Consider the following 17,365-nt stretch of genomic DNA (forward strand, 5'->3'; position numbering starts at 1 on the left):
TTTAATTTGTTTTTAAGTTTATATTTAGACTCATGTCTGACAAGCGATTCCACACTCTGAAGGGCACCTCAAAGTGAAAACAGTCATGGTGTCGTTCCAAACTGAAGTGCTCAAAACTGGCCACATCTAAGGCCCCTTCAGTATGGATACAACTGATGGATATTTTTGGCAGGGAAGTTGATCAGTGTTACACACTGCATTCCAATTAGAAGGGCTCATCTATATGCCCTACTCCCTTCAAAATCTGTTCTATTTTGTCACTGCAGAACAAACCCTTCAAAGTGATTAGGGCACAGGGATGAGCCCTTCTGAAAGCAAAGCAGTGTAGTTTACAGGGAAATGGTGGGTTTTATAACTTGTAATGCAGCCTGCCACAATCAAAATGATTTTCTTCACATTTCAGGAGTGATGATGGGAGAAACAAAAATTGCAAGATGTCCTCGCTGCAGTCTCTAGCATGATGACGTACTGGACCAGGCCTAATACGTAGGGGACATTGTAACGGCCATAAAGGTAACGCCCTTGCTACTGTCACGGTTGTGTTTAGTGTTGCGGAAGGTGCAGACGTTAATAACTGACGGTTGGGGTAGGAGTATATGTTAATAACACACAATTTAATAATTCAGCAAGGTGGCACGGTAGCTCAGTCGCTGGTTCAAGTCATGGCTGGACCAGTTGGCATTTCTGTGTGAAGTTTGCCTGTTTTCCCTGTGTTGGCGTGGGTTTCCTCTGGGCGCTATGGGTGAATTGGAAGAACTAAATTGGTCGTAGTGTATGAATGTGAGAGTGTATGGGTGTTTCCCAGTACTGGGTTGTGGCTGGAAGGGCATCTGCTGCGTAAAAAATAAATAGTTGGCGGTTCATTCCGCAGTGGCGACCCCTGATAAATAGGGGACTATACTAAAGGAAAATGAATGATTGCTTCTAGCAACAACCACTCGCGCGCACCTCCACTATGTATTGGACCTGGTCCAGTATGTCATCGAGCTGCAGGCTGCAGTGAGGATACTCAAATATTTCGACATTTGCTTTGCGATATCATTTACGGTTTCAAAACATTTAAAACAGCACATCTAGGGACACCTAGTTTCAAAACTGTGTAAATGCAACAAAATGTCAGGCAAAACAAGCATTATAATTTGCCTTTAATGAAAATATAGTGAATTTTAATTGAAATTATAATCTATAAATGCACTTAGATTATCATCTAAGGTAATTATTATCTCTGCTAAACTGGCCAACAATAGACTATTTACTATTTTGAACTATTATCCCTATCATTTTACAAATGTGTCACTAAAATGTCTTAAACTTGTAAAAATCTGGATCTGGCAAAAATTATGAAACCTGTTCAGGGTGTTCAGAATAAAGCTGCGTGATTCATGTGGACTATGGTATTCCTCAAATTGCCCAAAATTGACATAACGAAGCTCCATATTCTGAAATCACATGACCTTGCCAATTTGATACACTCTGATCCACTGATTTGAAACAAAAGATCCCAAAAGGTTGCAGCACACTTGCTTGGAACCAATGGAAAACCTTCTACTTGTCAGAAACAAAATAGTTGATGTTTTTATTCATTCATTACAAAAATATACATCTATTTACAATGAAACAAAGCATATGTTACATAGTACAACGTGTTGTTTGCAAATAACCAAGCTAGAAATTATTTTTTAAAGAATTATTGTAAAACTTAGTCACACGGCCACTTTCTTATAACTATGTGATAGATGAACACTTCGTTAATGTGCAGATTTTACCTTTAATACATGCATTTGGAGTAAAAATAGAAAATTTTTAAAAACTACCTCCCACTTATAACAGCGGATTCAGTGATGATGTCATTAAATCACTTCAATGTCACATCCAAACAGCAGTGGAGTAATCCTCTTCGTATCTCTGGTTGTTTAGTGCTGTATTTCATGTAAACAGTGCTCAGCGGTCAAATCTCTGGATTCGTCTCCAGCGGATCTCTTCAGGCGGTGGGTTAGAGGGGATGTGGGGGCCATGTGATGATCTAGCTTGTGTATGACCACCTAAAACACACATGAAAATGTCATCTTACACCTCTTAACTGCTGCAACTACAATAAATCAGTATATAAAAGTAGGGATGTTAAAGTATGACAATTTCATACAGTATCATGATTATTAGTGACCAAAATGATCACATTTATTATTATTATTATTGTTAAAAATGACATAAAAATGTGCAAAAAAATGTCACACACTCTTATTCCACCATGTTTGGTATGTGAAAATAAACGACAACTAAAATTGCCAGCTTTATGCAATTTTGTGACAAAAATGGATCCCTGCATTTTGGATTTGTTAACTTGTGTTTGTATTATTAAATGTATTATTGCAAACAATTTTTTGTTTAATAGACGTCTAACAGACATCTAAATGTGGACAGCTTGGCTAAAACAAGGCTAAACTTGGGCTGTCTGTGAAAATCTAATAAAATCTAAGAATAGCCCAAAACTAGACCAGTTGTCAAATAGACAGATTAGACAGACTTTTTATGTGTAGTCATTTATTTCTGTTTATTTGATGACTAGTCTAGTTTTGGTCTATTAGATTTTCACTAACAGCCCAGATTTAGCCTTGTTTTAGCCAAGACGACTATGTTTAGACGTGTATTAGACACATTTAAAAAAAAAAAAAAAAATGCTTGCTGGGTTATTAAGCCTCCATTTGGAATACTACTTCGCGAGGAATAATATTTGGATTGTTTGTCATAATATTGCATAAAGCTGCTTTATTTAATTCTAAAAGGTTGTGCGATTTGCTATTTTTCTACCTGATATTGCGATTTTATTTTGTGAAATCAAGCTTCAGCTCAGTATTCTTAATAGTGTGCAGCACATGCTTTAAATGAAATAAATACAAGATATTTTAACTGTATGTACAGTTGAAGTCAGAATTATTAGCCCCCCTGTTCATTTTTTCCCCCCAATTTCTGTTTAACTGAGATTTTTCAACACATTTCTAAACATAATAGTTTTCATAACTCATTTCTAATAACTGATTTATTTTATCTTTGCCATGATGACAGTAAATAATATTTGACTAGATATTTTTCAAGACACTTCTATACAGCTTAAAGTGACATTTAAAGGCTGAACTAGGTTAATTAGGCTAACTAGGCAGGTTAGAGTCATTAGGCAAGTTATTTTATAATGATGGTTTGTTCTGTTGACTAATCGAAAAAAATTGACTTAAAAGGGCTAATTTTGACCTTAAAATGGTTCTTAAAAAATTAAAAGCTTCTTTTATTACTAGACGAAATAAAACAAATAAGACTTCCTCCAGCAGAAAAAATATTATCAGACATACTGTTCTTTTTTAAATATTTTTAATTTCTGAAATTGCTTAAATATTTATATTAATTTCTTTGCTCTGTTAAACATTTGGAAAATATAAAAAAAAAAAAAAAAAAAAAATCAGTAACAGTAAAAAAAAAAAAAAAAAACAGTAACAGCACTTGTCCAGCCCCTTCACCCTTGTGTATTACTCCACCTACATACAGCAACAAGCAGGGGACACTCTACAGTTTGACAAATATTACTGCTGTTGGACAACATAATGTACTTTTGAGGCTTTTCTAGTCGTGAATGTAGTTGTTTAGATTGCAACTATGCAGTTTACTTATTAGGATAGTGCCTAATTTAAATATTTATAATTTCAGAAAATTTCTTTGCTCTGAAAATATTTTAAAAAAATCAAAAAGAAAAAAAAAAAAAATCAAAGGGGGGCTTATAATTCTGACTTCAACTATATATATATATATTATATATATATATATATATATATATATATATATATATATATATATATATATATATATATATATATATATATATAAAAAAAACACTCTACAGTTTGACAAGTAATCCTGCTGTTAGGCAACATAATGTACTTTTGGCTTTTTTAGTCGAGAATGTAGTTGTTTAGATTGAAACTATGCAGTTTATTTATAAGGATAGTGCCTAATTTAAATATTTATAATTTCTGAGAGACACCGCGTCGGCAGCCATTAGCCTGGCATTGAGTAGACCAAAGATGGTTGATGTTGTCCATCCACAAGAGGGCGACGTAGACCACATAATAAGCCCTTACAGGAAAGGAAAAGCCGAGCGTAATTTTAAACTACAGCTGATCAAATCATTAGAAAACTGGTAAGTGGCTTTTTAAGTCGATCTCTCTCTCTCTCTTTTGTATTTTGTAGTGCTGTATTTATACCATAATAATTGTAGTGTGTTGAGTATGAGATAGGACTCAACTTAAAGTCTTAAAACCAGAGATGGCCATCTGTTTCAAATGCTTCTCCTGTTTTCGCTACTGCAGACTAGTTCAGTAAACAGAAAGAAAAAAGAAATGCCCGCACGTATTCAGCAGTTTTTCCTTATCTTGTGAAAGCTAATCATATGCAGTCAGAGCTGGAAAAATATTTGATTCGTTCATCTCTCGAGTCGTTTGAGTCGTTCGTTCACCATGTGAAAGAAATAAGCCAACCATATGTAGTCAAATCTGGAAAAAGATTTGATCCGTTCATTACCCGAGTCCTCAGGTTTGAGTCATTCATCTCTTTACATGCTGTCACATGATGAGTGAACTCAAGAACCCGAAGACTTGAAGTAATCATGGGTCATTTTGGCTCAGACTGTGTGGATTGGTAAAGCTTGTATGGGGCGGTCTGTGTCATGTGAACAAATGACTCCAACTTAACCTGTCAGAAGAGGAGAGCTGAGCTAGTCATAGACAAAAGACCCAGGTCAACCATGAATGATTATTTTCTCTGTTATAGCATTGTAGTTATGACTTTGTTTTGCGATCAATGTTTGGGCTAGTTGTTTTTGGTAAATTGAACTAAATTATTCAAATACAAAATGCTTCGGTTTTTAGTTAGTAAAATGATCCGAACTTCGCTTCACTAAAGTAATAAAGAACTGAAATTCATACATGGTAATCAGCATTTGGTTTTCAGCCCTGGTAGACCAATCACAACAGACTGACCCATCTGACCAATCAGAGCAGAGCAAGCTTTTTGAAAGTAAGAGGTTTAGATATGCTCTATGCTTGAATTAACCTTTAGGACACTGTGAGCTGACACTGGAATGTATATATTAAGAAAATTATTATTCTTTTTTCAAAACTGGGATCAATTTAAATCTATTGTAGGACAGTCTAAAACATATATTTTTTTAAAGCACCTCTGTCGTTTAGGCTGGCTTTGAGAGCGGCTTCATACTGCTGTTCTTCTGACATTCCTGCTGAGTAAGGATGCTGGGGTGGCGCAGTGGGAGTGTGCGCAGAATTTGTGTTGAACTGCTGTCTATAGGGGGCGCCATAGTTCTGCTGTCCATAATTTGTGTTAGGAGGATACGGCATGCCATATCCACTGTATCCTGAAAACACACACATAAAAATGCTGGATGATGAGCACATTAGAATGACGCTACAATGTTATAATAAGCAGTCCGTAAAGGTGCTGTATGTAAGTTTTTGACTAAATCATAAAAATAAATAATCCCCCGCTTTCACAAACAGGGTTTAGGGCTAGTCAAGATTAAATTGTTTGTTCGAGCTGTCTCAACTCAAATAACCTGCAGTGAGATGTCTTAAAATAAATCAATGTCATTTTTTTTCTCCAGGTGCACACCAGTAATATATTTTTCTAAGGCCATTTTTATAAATTTGGCTTAAATAGCCTAATTTAACTAAGGCTTAGTCCTGGCTTTATCTTAGCCCTGTTTGTGAAACTGGGCCAATATGTTATAAGATATTAAAGAAAAATATTCACATAGCATGTTATCTGTAAAACATTGCTAATGTGATTTTTTTTCTCCTTTGCAAATGTGGGATTGTGTCAGAATGTCTGTATTTATTTTGGTGTGTGTAACTCTGCCCACTGCCAGTTTACCCAGTTATATTTCGGCACTCCAGGTTGCCTTGGTAGAAAATGCAACTAATTTAATTTCAGTCATTAAGGCTCAATGTACTTTATGTGGGGGCAGCCAAAACTGTGACCTCTGGAGGACAGTAAATCCCAAAAATAAGGGGTGGTTTTTATTTTGCAAATATTACATTAGTTTATCATCTTAAAGTGTAAGGATCAATCTTCAGGAATGCTCATAATCTGTTGGTGTCGTCAATCTGGCAACCTGTGTGTGTCTTGAGTTGGAGGTGAGGCAGTGTAAAAAAAAACAACAGCTATCCAATACAGTGGTCCCTCATTTATCGCAGAGGTTGTTCTAAAAATAACACGCAATAGGCAAAATCCGTGAAGTAGTCAGCTTTAGTCTTTACAATTATTATAGCTGTTTTAAGGCTGTAAAACCCCTCACTACACTCTTTATACACTTTTCGCAGACAGGCATTATTATTTTCACACTTTTCTCTCTTGTTTAAACACTCTCAAAGTTCAAATATTCAAAGTAAGTCCAGTATTATAGAATGAAACCAAAGATCAACGCCTGTTGTCAGGTGCAAACATTCATCACTGTCAGCAAAAGGTTCATAAAGCCTTTTAGCTTCTGTGCGGATAATGTTGGCATCCAGCATAATGTTCTTTTTTCTGCAGTCACTGATCCACAAAGCGAAAGCAGACTCTGGATGCGGATGCGCCACACACATTACAGTTGGAAGTAACACACACCAGACGTGCATATTCGCATATTATTTAAAATTTAATTATTCAGATAGTGCTCTTGCAGCGCCAGTGTGCGTACCCTGATATAAACCTATGTTTGCATGGCGTTGCGTAGCGCAGTGCATCCGGTGTGCGAACCTCTTTACGAAGGTCTTACTGCGGACAGTTACAACCCTCTTTGCATCCTTGGAACTCACACTGCTAACGATCAAAATTTATGTTAATTTGGCAAGCTGAAAACATTCCGTACTGTATATGTGACACGGAGGTAGATTGATTGACAATAGTCTACAGCCAATCAGGACGCAGGACACAATGCGCTGTCAAAAATAAAATAAAAAAGCATATCAAATTGCACAAAAAAAATCTGCGAAACTGCGCGGCCGCGAAAGGTGAACCTTGTAGCATGGGACCACTGTATTTTGAATTTGGATTCAATTCCTATTTCCACCACTAGGTGTATGGAGGACGAAACCTGCAAAAACAATAAATAAATAAATGCACAAATATATAAATAAGTAAATAAATCCATACATTCCTGCATAAATAAAACAAAAAAAATATGCAAATAAATAAATATTTACAAAAAAAAAAAAAAAAAAAATCACCAATTCCTGCATGAATAACTATCTAAATAGTTAATAATGCGGGCAGATCAACTTTTAGTTTCTCATTTTCTTATTCTCCCAACATTCGTGTAATTTATTTATTTACTTATCTGCCTGCACTAGTAATTATTTGTATATTTTTAAGTAGTTATTTGTGGATTTACATAGGCTATATATTTACTTATTTATTGTTTTATTTATGCAGGAATTTGTGGATTTATTAATTAATTTATTTGCGTATTTATTTATTTACTTATTTATTGTTTTTGCAAGTTAAGTCCTCCATATAGGTGTCAATCCTACTGCACCTTTAAAGGAACAATTCAACTAAAAACGAAGGGAAATATTTGAAATACAATTGAAATTTCCCAGGAGAGCTAATAATTCTGTATTAAACTGTACCTATAAAACATCAAGTGCAAAATAATGATTTGATGTGATTCGTGATCTGTAACCATTTACCTGATGAATTGTAGTATGTCTGCCTTCCATAATGCCCATTAGATGTGACAAAGCCTGTAACAAAACAGTCATGGTTGTTTAGGTGGCTCGATGTTTTTATTCCTGTATTAAGTGGCCTTATACAGTACCATTAAAAAGTTTGGTACTTATAAGTCTCTTATGCTCACCAAAAGCTGCATATATTTACTTAAAAATACAGTAATCGATAATTATTCATTTTCTTTTCGGCTTAGTCCCTTTAATAATCAGAGGTCACCACAGCGGAATGAACCGCCAACTTATCTAGCATATGTTTTACGCAACAGATGCCCTACCAGCCGCAACCCAGCACTGGGAAACACCCATACACTAATGCTTTCACACACATACATTCATTCATTGTCTTACGATTTTCCGAGTCTGGGTTGCGGGGGCAGCAGTCTCAGGAGAGAACCCCAGACTTCTCTCTCCCCAGAAACTTCCTCCAGCTCCTCCAAGGGGATCCTGAGGCGTTCCCAGGCCAGCCGAGAGACATGGTCCCTCCAGTGTGTCCTGGGTCTTCCCCGAGGTCTCCTCTAGGTGGGACATGCCTAGAACCCCTCCCTAGGTAGGCGTCCAGGAGGCATCCGAAACAGATGCCCGAGCCACCTCAGCTGACTTCTCTCGATGTGGAGGAGCAGCGGCTCTACTCCGAGCTCCTCCCGGGTGACAGAGCTCCTCATCCTATCTATAAGGGTACCCTGCGAAGGAAACTCATTTCGGCCGCTTGTATCCGAGATCTTGTCCTTTCCGTCATGACCCAGAACTCATGACCATATGTGAGAGTAGGAACATAGATTGACCGGTAAATCGAGAGCTTTGCCTTTCTGCTCAGCTCCATCTTTACCACAACTGACCGGTACATTGACCACATTACTGCTGCCGCTGCATCGATCCAACTGTCAATCTCATGTTCCATCCTTCCCTCACTCGTGAACAAAACCCCAAGATACTTGAACTTCTCCACCTGGGGTAAGGACTTTCTTCCTACCTGGAGATGGCAAGCCACCTTTTTCTGGTGGAGCACCATGGCCTCGGACTTGGAGGTGTCTCTCATTGATAATATTGTTAAGCATAATACTAGAAGGGCTTCATGGTGGCGCAGTGGGTAGCATGATCACCTCACAGCAAGAAGGTCGCTAGTTCGAGCCTCGGCTGGGTCAGTTGGCATTTATGTGTGGAGTAAGTAGGCTAAATTGTCCGTAGTGTATGTGTGTGTGTGTGTGAATAGGTGTGTATGTGTTTCCCAGTGTTGGGTTGCAGCAGGAAGGGCATCCGCTGCATAAAACAAATTCTAGATAAGTTGGCGGTTCATTCTGCTGTGGCGACCCTAGATTAATAAAGGGACTAAGCCGAAAAGAAAATGAATGAATAAATAATACTAGAAATTAAAATAGCAGGTTTATATTTTAAAAAAATTTTAAAGCATCATTACTCAAGTTTTTAGGATCACATGATGTTTCCGAAATAATTGTAATATGATGATGATTGATCCTCAAGACACATTTCGCATTGTCAGTGTTGATTTAAGTATATTGAACTGATAGTTCACCCAAAAATGAAAGTTCTGGCAATTTTGTTTGTGTTTCTTCTGTTGAACACAAAGGAAGATATTGTAAAGAATGTTGAAGGGAAAAAACAGCCACTGACTGCTGTAGTATTTTCTGCAGTAGTATTTTTTTATTCCTACTATGCATGTAGATGGTTGTTTTTTCAAACATTCTTCAGAATATCTTGTTTTGTGTTCACCAGAAGAAAGAAATTTATTAAAGTTGAGAAGAACCACTTGAGTATGAGTAAATGGTGAGGAAATATACATTTTTGTGTGAACTATCCCTTTAAAACATCTAAATATTGTGTGTACCTGCACAGACTTCCATGAGTTTCTTTAGTGGTCCAGTCGTGTAGAGCAGTCCGACTAGGATCCCCGACAAATGTCCGACAAATGATGTCCTGCAAAAGTGAAAGGGTACACTAGGTTTACAATGGATCAAATCTTTTTCCAGTCCGTATCACAACAGTATTCCTGCTTTACTCTGGTCTCTAAGCATCATGCTTACCCAGGGTTCATGATATGAATGAGAACGAGCTCCACCCAGCAGGCGTAGCGATTGGCTATAGGCAAACCCATGATATTTGTGGCTCCGCCTGGATGATAATGATTATTCACCACCTTCAGCCCAAACAGAACACCTGGAAATGCACACAAACAACTTCAGTGACATCTAAAAAAAATGCTCCATTTTTATTCTTTATACCCACTGCATAAGATTACAGTAAAAGATACATGTTGGGAAGTAAGAATTTGTATTGTTTTTAAAATAAATGTAAATCAGCAAGAACACATTCAATTAATGTAATGAACCATGTATTTTATAACAAATGCAATAAATATTTTTGGCTTTAAACTACATGCTGTACAGTCAATTATTATCAAATTGACCTCAGTTAATGTAAAATATACAGAGTGCCTATAGTATATATAGTTATATTATCTGCCACTTTATACTATTATATGAAATCCTTCAATTAACAATTATAACACATGGTGTATACTGTGGATTAGGGCTGCACGATATTGGAAAAATCTGACATTGCTATAATTTGTTTTATATATACACTCACCGGCCACTTTAATAGGTACACCTGTCCAACTGCTCGTTAACACAAATTTCTAACTTTTATCACATGGCAGCAACTCAATGCATTCAGGCATGTAGACATGGTCAAGGCTGAGCATCTGAATGGGGAAGAAAGGTGATTTAAGTGACTTTGAATGTGGCATGGTTGTTGGTGCCAGACGGGCATTTGAGTATTTCAGAAACTGCTGATCTGCTGGGATTTTCACATCTCTAGGGATTACAGAGAATGGTCAGAAAAGAGAAAATGTCCAGTGAGCGGCAGTTCTGTGGGTGTAAATGCCTTGTTGATACCGGAGGTCAGAGTAGAATGGCCAGACTGGTTCCAGCTCATGGAAAGGCAACAGTAACTCAAATAACCATGCGTTACAACAGAGGTATGCAGAAGAGCATCTCTGAATGCACAACACATCAAACCTTGAGGCAGATGAGCTACAGCAGCAGAAGACCACACCGGTTGCCACTTCTGTCAGCTAAGATCAGGAAACTGAGGCTACAATTCGCACAGACTCTCCAAAATTGGACAATAGAAGATTGGAAAAACGTTGCCTGGTCTGATGAGTCTCGATTTCTGCTGCCACATTCGGATGGTAGGGTCAGAATTTGGCATCAACAACATGAAAGCATAGATCCATCCTGCCTTGTATCAACGGTTCAGGCTGGTGCTGGTGGTGTAATAATGTGGGGCAGTTCTGAAGGCAAATGTGGTCCAACCCGGTATTAGTAAGGTGTGCCTGATAAAGTGGCCGGTTTTGTGTATATTGCGATATGAATATAATTACACTCGATGATTTGAATAGCTCTGTGTGGAGAGATTTCATTCATTTAGATTGAGTCTTTTTCTCTGCATAACTTATAATAAATTGCAAGCAAAAATAAATAAAGAGTACTTTACGTCTTAACAGTATTTAGGTCCAAAGATTTGAACAATCAAACATAAAATAACATGGTCATCATTGTATAAATATTTTAAAAGATATACATTTAATAATGTCTATATAATTTAATCTTTATGCAAGTATTTTTTCTTTTAAGAAATAATCTAATCCTGCGATCAGTGTTGCCAATTTAGCGACTTTTCAGACTCCCCTTGTGAGAATTTTTTTTTAAAGCCACTAGCGACAAATCTAGCGACTTTTTTTTTGTGTTACTGGAGATTTTTATAGACTGTCATTTGTCCATACTGTGCCGTCCCTACTCTTCTCAACGAGCTGCGGGTGATGCAGTCGGCCCCTGCTCCACCTCACAGCACTGACAGTCAGTCCTCGTACAGTAGTCTCTCCCACCTGCAGCCTGAGAGCAGATCACTCCTCTGCATACTGATGGCACATGATTTAGCACCGGCAGTGTGAAGGTGTACAATCAAACCGATCTGCTTCTCCTTTATTTTAACAGTTTAATTTGACCGTTTATGCTTTACTTGTTCACAATCACAGATATTTTAGTGACAGTTTCGGGAGTTTATTACGTCTGAGAGATTACTGCAAATTCACTACACATCTATATTGATATACTGTATTCAAACAGCGATACATTTTGTTAAATTGACATGCTTACATAAAGCGTAGTGCAAATATAAATACCCCTTTATTAAACATAGGCTGTTAAACAATCAGAAACAGTAGAACGTGATGATGTCAGTAATATGCAAATTGACGCATGACGTAATCTAGCAACTTTTCGGGCAGAGCTTAGCGCCTTTTCATTGAAAATAGTTGCCAACAGTGCCTGCGATATGACTATTGCAGACACACACGTTGTGATATATCGATGCTCAAATGATATACTGTTCAGCCCTAATGTGGATGGAGATTGTTTATCAGAAATGAAAAAACAAGAACAGTGCAAGTCATGTGTAATCGAGTACACACACCTGAGAAGCCCACAGCGCACTGTAGACTATACGAGGAGTCTTCTGTCATATGTGTCAGTCCTGTTTCCAGCAGCAGGTACACAAATCCGGTGAGCAGAGAGAAGACGGACAGCAGATAGGCAAACCACGGGCCTCCCAGTTTCTTCTCCAACCTGATGCCTTTCCAAAGCAGCGAAGCCATGTTGAAGTAAAGGTGCATGTCGTCAACATGGTGAAACGGTGACAGCAGCAGACGGCTCCAGTCTCTGTACCAGTACGCCTCTCGAACACTCAAACACGTCTGCACACACAAAACAGATATTATATCACTATTCAATATTTTAGGAAATCAAATAAAAGTGGTACCAAAATTTTTAAATAACCATGTACCATGTGTTTACTGTTGATGTGTGTTGACATTATGGAGTGGTTATATTTACAGTAGCCTACGTCAAGATCTGGGGTCCGTTCTTCGTATCTCATTTAAATTATCTAGATCATTTAGCAGATTCTGGATCTTTTATTCTTGATAACTGATATCTGGCTAATTATTTAAGATATCTGGGTTCTTCAAACAAGTTTGTGAGTCAGATTAAAATATCTGGATGAACTGATTTGAGATCACTGTGTGTGCTTGTGCTTGTTGTGAAGGACAGACCTATCCATCATTGAAATCATACTCAGCAATAAAATGACTGGCCAACGACACAGCAGCGTAATGACATCATCTGATTTACATTTATTTATCCATGAGATAAAATTCATAGTAAACGGTTTGTTAAATATGATTCGCAATGACTTTCCACATTTGTTACCTGCAGACACTTTCATGTGTCAAGAGTATTTAGCAATGTATTTATTTTTACTTTTAGCGTGGATTTTCCTTAGGATAGTTTCTTAATTCTATGGCATAAAGAATAACTGCTGTTTAAATTGATGTATCTTTGATATCGGAAATATATGATATCTGCAACTTTTGCAAAACATCAAATCACTAGCAATAGCTGTAAAATGTATGCTTGACTCCCCCTGAATATTGCATGTGTCTATTATCATACAGAAATTGTACTAAAGCTTGGTTGGTACCTTTTAAAAGTACACAATTGTATCTTAAACAGTTTATATTGGTATCTTTAATAATTAGCCTATAGGCCTACATAGTCACTAATAAACGTTCTCTTTGAATTCTTTTTCATACCTTTATGAGTGTATGTTACATAATTTTATTTAAATTTAAATTTTTTTTATTCTTTTATATTTTTTTACTGTTTTGCTATTTTCCCAAAGTTACTACAGTGTAGGGTTGGGCCGATCGACAATGCCATCATCCATCGCCGATGGCCGATAGACAGCGCGATGCTGAGCCGGCATCGCGATCCTTCACCCCGCCCCATCGCAAATCCACTTTCAATACAAAAAAAATACACACTCAGGCCCCGTTAACTAATACGTCTTAGTTTAAAAACTGCATTTTAGAACGAAAATGATCCACGTCCACTCTGACGTTTCACCTAGCATTTCTGAACAGCCCTCCTGTCCACATTACCGCTGAAAACGCACATCACGTGACCACACACAGACACACTCACTGTCATGTGCTCGAGACAGCGGGTCCAGGCAGTCAGCGGGTAAGTACACTGCTTTAATTTTTTGCTCTCACGCTTGTACTTAGTCATTTTAGTGAAAAACTCAGATACTGTTGGTTGTGCACCTTTTTTACCAACCAAGTCTGTCGACGCCATTATAACGAAACAGATCACTCTGCCTATTCATGCCAGAGTCTCGCGGAAAAAGTGACTGACAGGTGGTAATTTGTGTGTAACTTATCTTTATTTATTTATGATTTGGTTATGGGTAAAACTAAGACCATGTGGATCAGTTAGTTGAAACGGTAGGCTACAAATTTGCTATAAATTAATTAATTATACATAAATAAACATCGTCCATCGCGATGTTTCACATTAGACATCGTACAATGCCAAATTGGTCGACATCGCCCAACCCTAATTCAGTGTATATATAATCTATAGGTTACTAATGTAAGAAAATATCAGCAGTTGGTACATACATGATCATGTTTATATGAAATAAGTGTATATTAATGAAGCCTGTTCCCAAGCAGGTTTGAGCTTCCAGACCTGTTGCTATTACAACAACTCTCGGATGAATTTGGGAGAATTAACTATCCTGGATGATGTAAAATCGTCAATAGCCAAATCGAGCTAATGGAGTAATCCAAGTACAAAGAACGGACCCCTGGTATGTTACAGATTTGTGTGGCCATAGTGGCGATACTTGTATGAAAACAAAGGCATGAATTGCATTGTAAATTTCCTACTGAATAGTGTGTTCTGCCTATTTATGCTGTATAAAGCACAGAAGAAGAAAAACATGCGGCTGTTAGGTTGCAATATTTCAATAAACTGAATTTAAATAATAGATGGTAAAAGATAAAGTGTTAATTAAGATATTTGCCTTATATTTCACTTATCTGATTGGAAATAATAAGGACAAACATGATTTCTGTGAAGATTCTTTCCCTGGAAATCCACTTTTGACTTTTTGCAGTCTATAGTACTCTAAATATTTACTAATCCAGTCAGGCTGATTAGTGCAGAACAAAACATGACAATAATCAGCAAAATATGCACGTTTAGTTCAGTGGCATGGTTTACATTCTGTGCCTCCAACATGGCCGACTGATTACCTGTCATGAATGCGCTCTTTAATAACATGTACCTCGAGGAGGGGTTTTAAAGGAAACAGGAACAAATAGACATTGAGGCCCAGCGTCGCAAGAGTGACGGGTGGAATGTTGTCTATTCCCAGCTGGAAAACTTGAGAGGCCAGGAGGAAAAGGCCGAGGTTGGTTCCCCTTTGTCTGTTACGCATCTGAAACGCATACAGTGGAGTATTAGCACACGCAAATGCATCTTCATACACTCAGTACTAGAGCACTGTATATTCTTGAAATAATGTTCATAATTGTTTTTTAATCATATTAGGAATAAAAACTTAGTTATATGCACATCTTTCCATAAATCTTATAAAACTATTAAGCATTATTGCTGTGTAACTAGACAATTTTGTGTGGTATTTCTATTTGATTGATTGGATAAAGGCACCCTAGAAGATATCATAGAGGTGAAGTTGTTTTTTTATTCACACATTCGTTCAGTGACAACTTGTGACATGCTCCCAATATCGTTTACAATGCTACTTTGAATATTCAGTCTGAACCACATGCAAGTAAGACTTTAAAACAACATTAGCACTATTTATTTGACCGTAAACAATGTTTTACTTTGAGTCATTGGCTGCTAATATGATTTCTCTATTTAGAATTTGCAAAAGAAACTTGTCTGAAAATATATTAGTAAGGAGATAGTCAGAATGTGTGAATATAAAACCAACTTTACCTTAATAATAATAATAATTTATTCTTATATAGCGCCTTTAAAACTTAATTCTCAAAGCGCTTTACACAAAAAAGATACAGATATAAAAAAGTCAAATTGAATCATTCAAGATAAAACATTCACAATTGCTAAACCATTCAAATATCTAGAAACATAAACCAAGAATGCACACCTCAGGAATAAGAGAGTAAAGTAGTGAGTTTTCAAGGATGATTTAAACTATTTAAAAGATTCAGCGTGTTTAATGTCATAGGGGAGAGAGTTCCAGAGCCTCGGAGCCAGAGATGCGAAGGCCCGGTCACCTGTAGAGTGCAGACGAGTGGAGGGGACAGTTAAAAGACCAGAGTCAGAGGAACAGATGTCACGTGAAGGGGAGTACCATTTTAAATGTTCAGGCAGATTAAAAAAAATGTTCTGGCAGATAGTGTGGAGTCAAACCATGCAGGGCCTTGTATGTAAACATGAGGATTCTAAAACCAATACGGAATCTGGTAGCCAATGGAGAGATTCCAAAACAGGAGTAATGTGTTCTCTGATTTTAGTCCCTGTCAGAATTCTGGCTGCTGAGTTTTGAACATGTTGTAGTCTAATAATGGTTATTTTGGAAACGCTAGCTAGTAAAGTATTGAAGTAGTCTAAGCGGGGAAAAAATGAAAGTATAAATCAGTTTTTCTGTCACAGAAAAGGACAGCATGGGGCGGATTTGTGAAATGTTTTTGAGATGAAAAAATAAGTCTTTACAGTGGTCAGCACGTGGGGGGCAAATGTCGGATTTTTGTCAAATATTACCCCCTCGAAGCAAAGACACACAACAAAACTTTTGTTTTAACTTAAGCTTTAATGTTATTATTTTGCCTACATTCAAAATAATCAGAGTTGGGCCGTTTCAGGTTATTAAAGCATATTTATTATTTTTCACTTACAATCATGATCTAGTCATGGTTAGAAGCGCACAGACATTTACCTATAAAATGTACTTTAAATTTAAGTTTCATCCTCTTATTCTTTAATCACTTAGATATTATTATTTTATCTTTATTTCCCCTTTAACAAACTTCGATTAAATCCCTTCATCCTGCATGAACCATACATAATAAACTGTAATACTGTATACAGTATAGAATATAAGGCACTTTTACAGTCTTTAAAAGTACAGCATTTTGTAGTATTAAGTACAGAGAACTGATACTGTAGTATACTTTATTTTTACCACAGTAAACTGTGGTGTAGAATAACGTTACTCAGTAACGTTAGTTGTAGAAAACTTAAGAGTATTGTATTACTCCGAGAGCAATGAATTATCACAACAGATCATCAACTTATTTTTTCATGTGGGTTATCTTTATTAAACTATTTCCCAGACAATATTCTGGCTAATATTAAACATTTAATCTACATACATTGGACCATTATAGTACGTTAGTGTAAATGTACAAGGCTACAAAGACAAAACTAGTGTGCGTAACTCACCGTAATATCTGAATGTCTGATTCTGTTTTGGAAGCTCGGGGAGTTTGCTGAACTTTCCTACGTTGCGGTATAAATGTGCCGTGAACGATCCCCGAGCCACTAATATTAGCGATCAACCGTAGGACACGTCAGATTCAACTTTCGTTTCACCCATATTTCGTCAGGCTGTAAACACGGAAGTGATGCAACGAGGGCTTCTGGTCGCGTGATCTCATCGCTCCGAAGGTTTGTAGTTTT

General features: G+C 37.0%; 1 protein-coding gene across 1 annotated transcript; it reads right to left on the bottom strand.

The window, feature by feature from the left end:
- Positions 1-1,549: 1,549 nt before the first annotated feature.
- rhbdd1 (rhomboid domain containing 1) lies at positions 1,550-17,300 on the bottom strand. Its single transcript, XM_056473627.1, has 8 exons — positions 17,129-17,300; positions 14,979-15,131; positions 12,261-12,540; positions 9,809-9,941; positions 9,613-9,701; positions 7,731-7,784; positions 5,222-5,416; positions 1,550-2,042 (listed from the first exon to the last, which is right to left on the bottom strand). Exons 2-8 carry the CDS (start codon positions 15,129-15,131, stop codon positions 1,942-1,944), a joined length of 1,005 nt encoding a protein of 334 aa, XP_056329602.1. The 5' UTR covers positions 17,129-17,300; the 3' UTR covers positions 1,550-1,941.
- Between the last annotated feature and the right edge of the window lie 65 nt (positions 17,301-17,365).

This window comes from Danio aesculapii, chromosome 15 (genome assembly GCF_903798145.1).
Source record: "Danio aesculapii chromosome 15, fDanAes4.1, whole genome shotgun sequence".
NCBI lineage: Eukaryota > Metazoa > Chordata > Actinopteri > Cypriniformes > Danionidae > Danio > Danio aesculapii.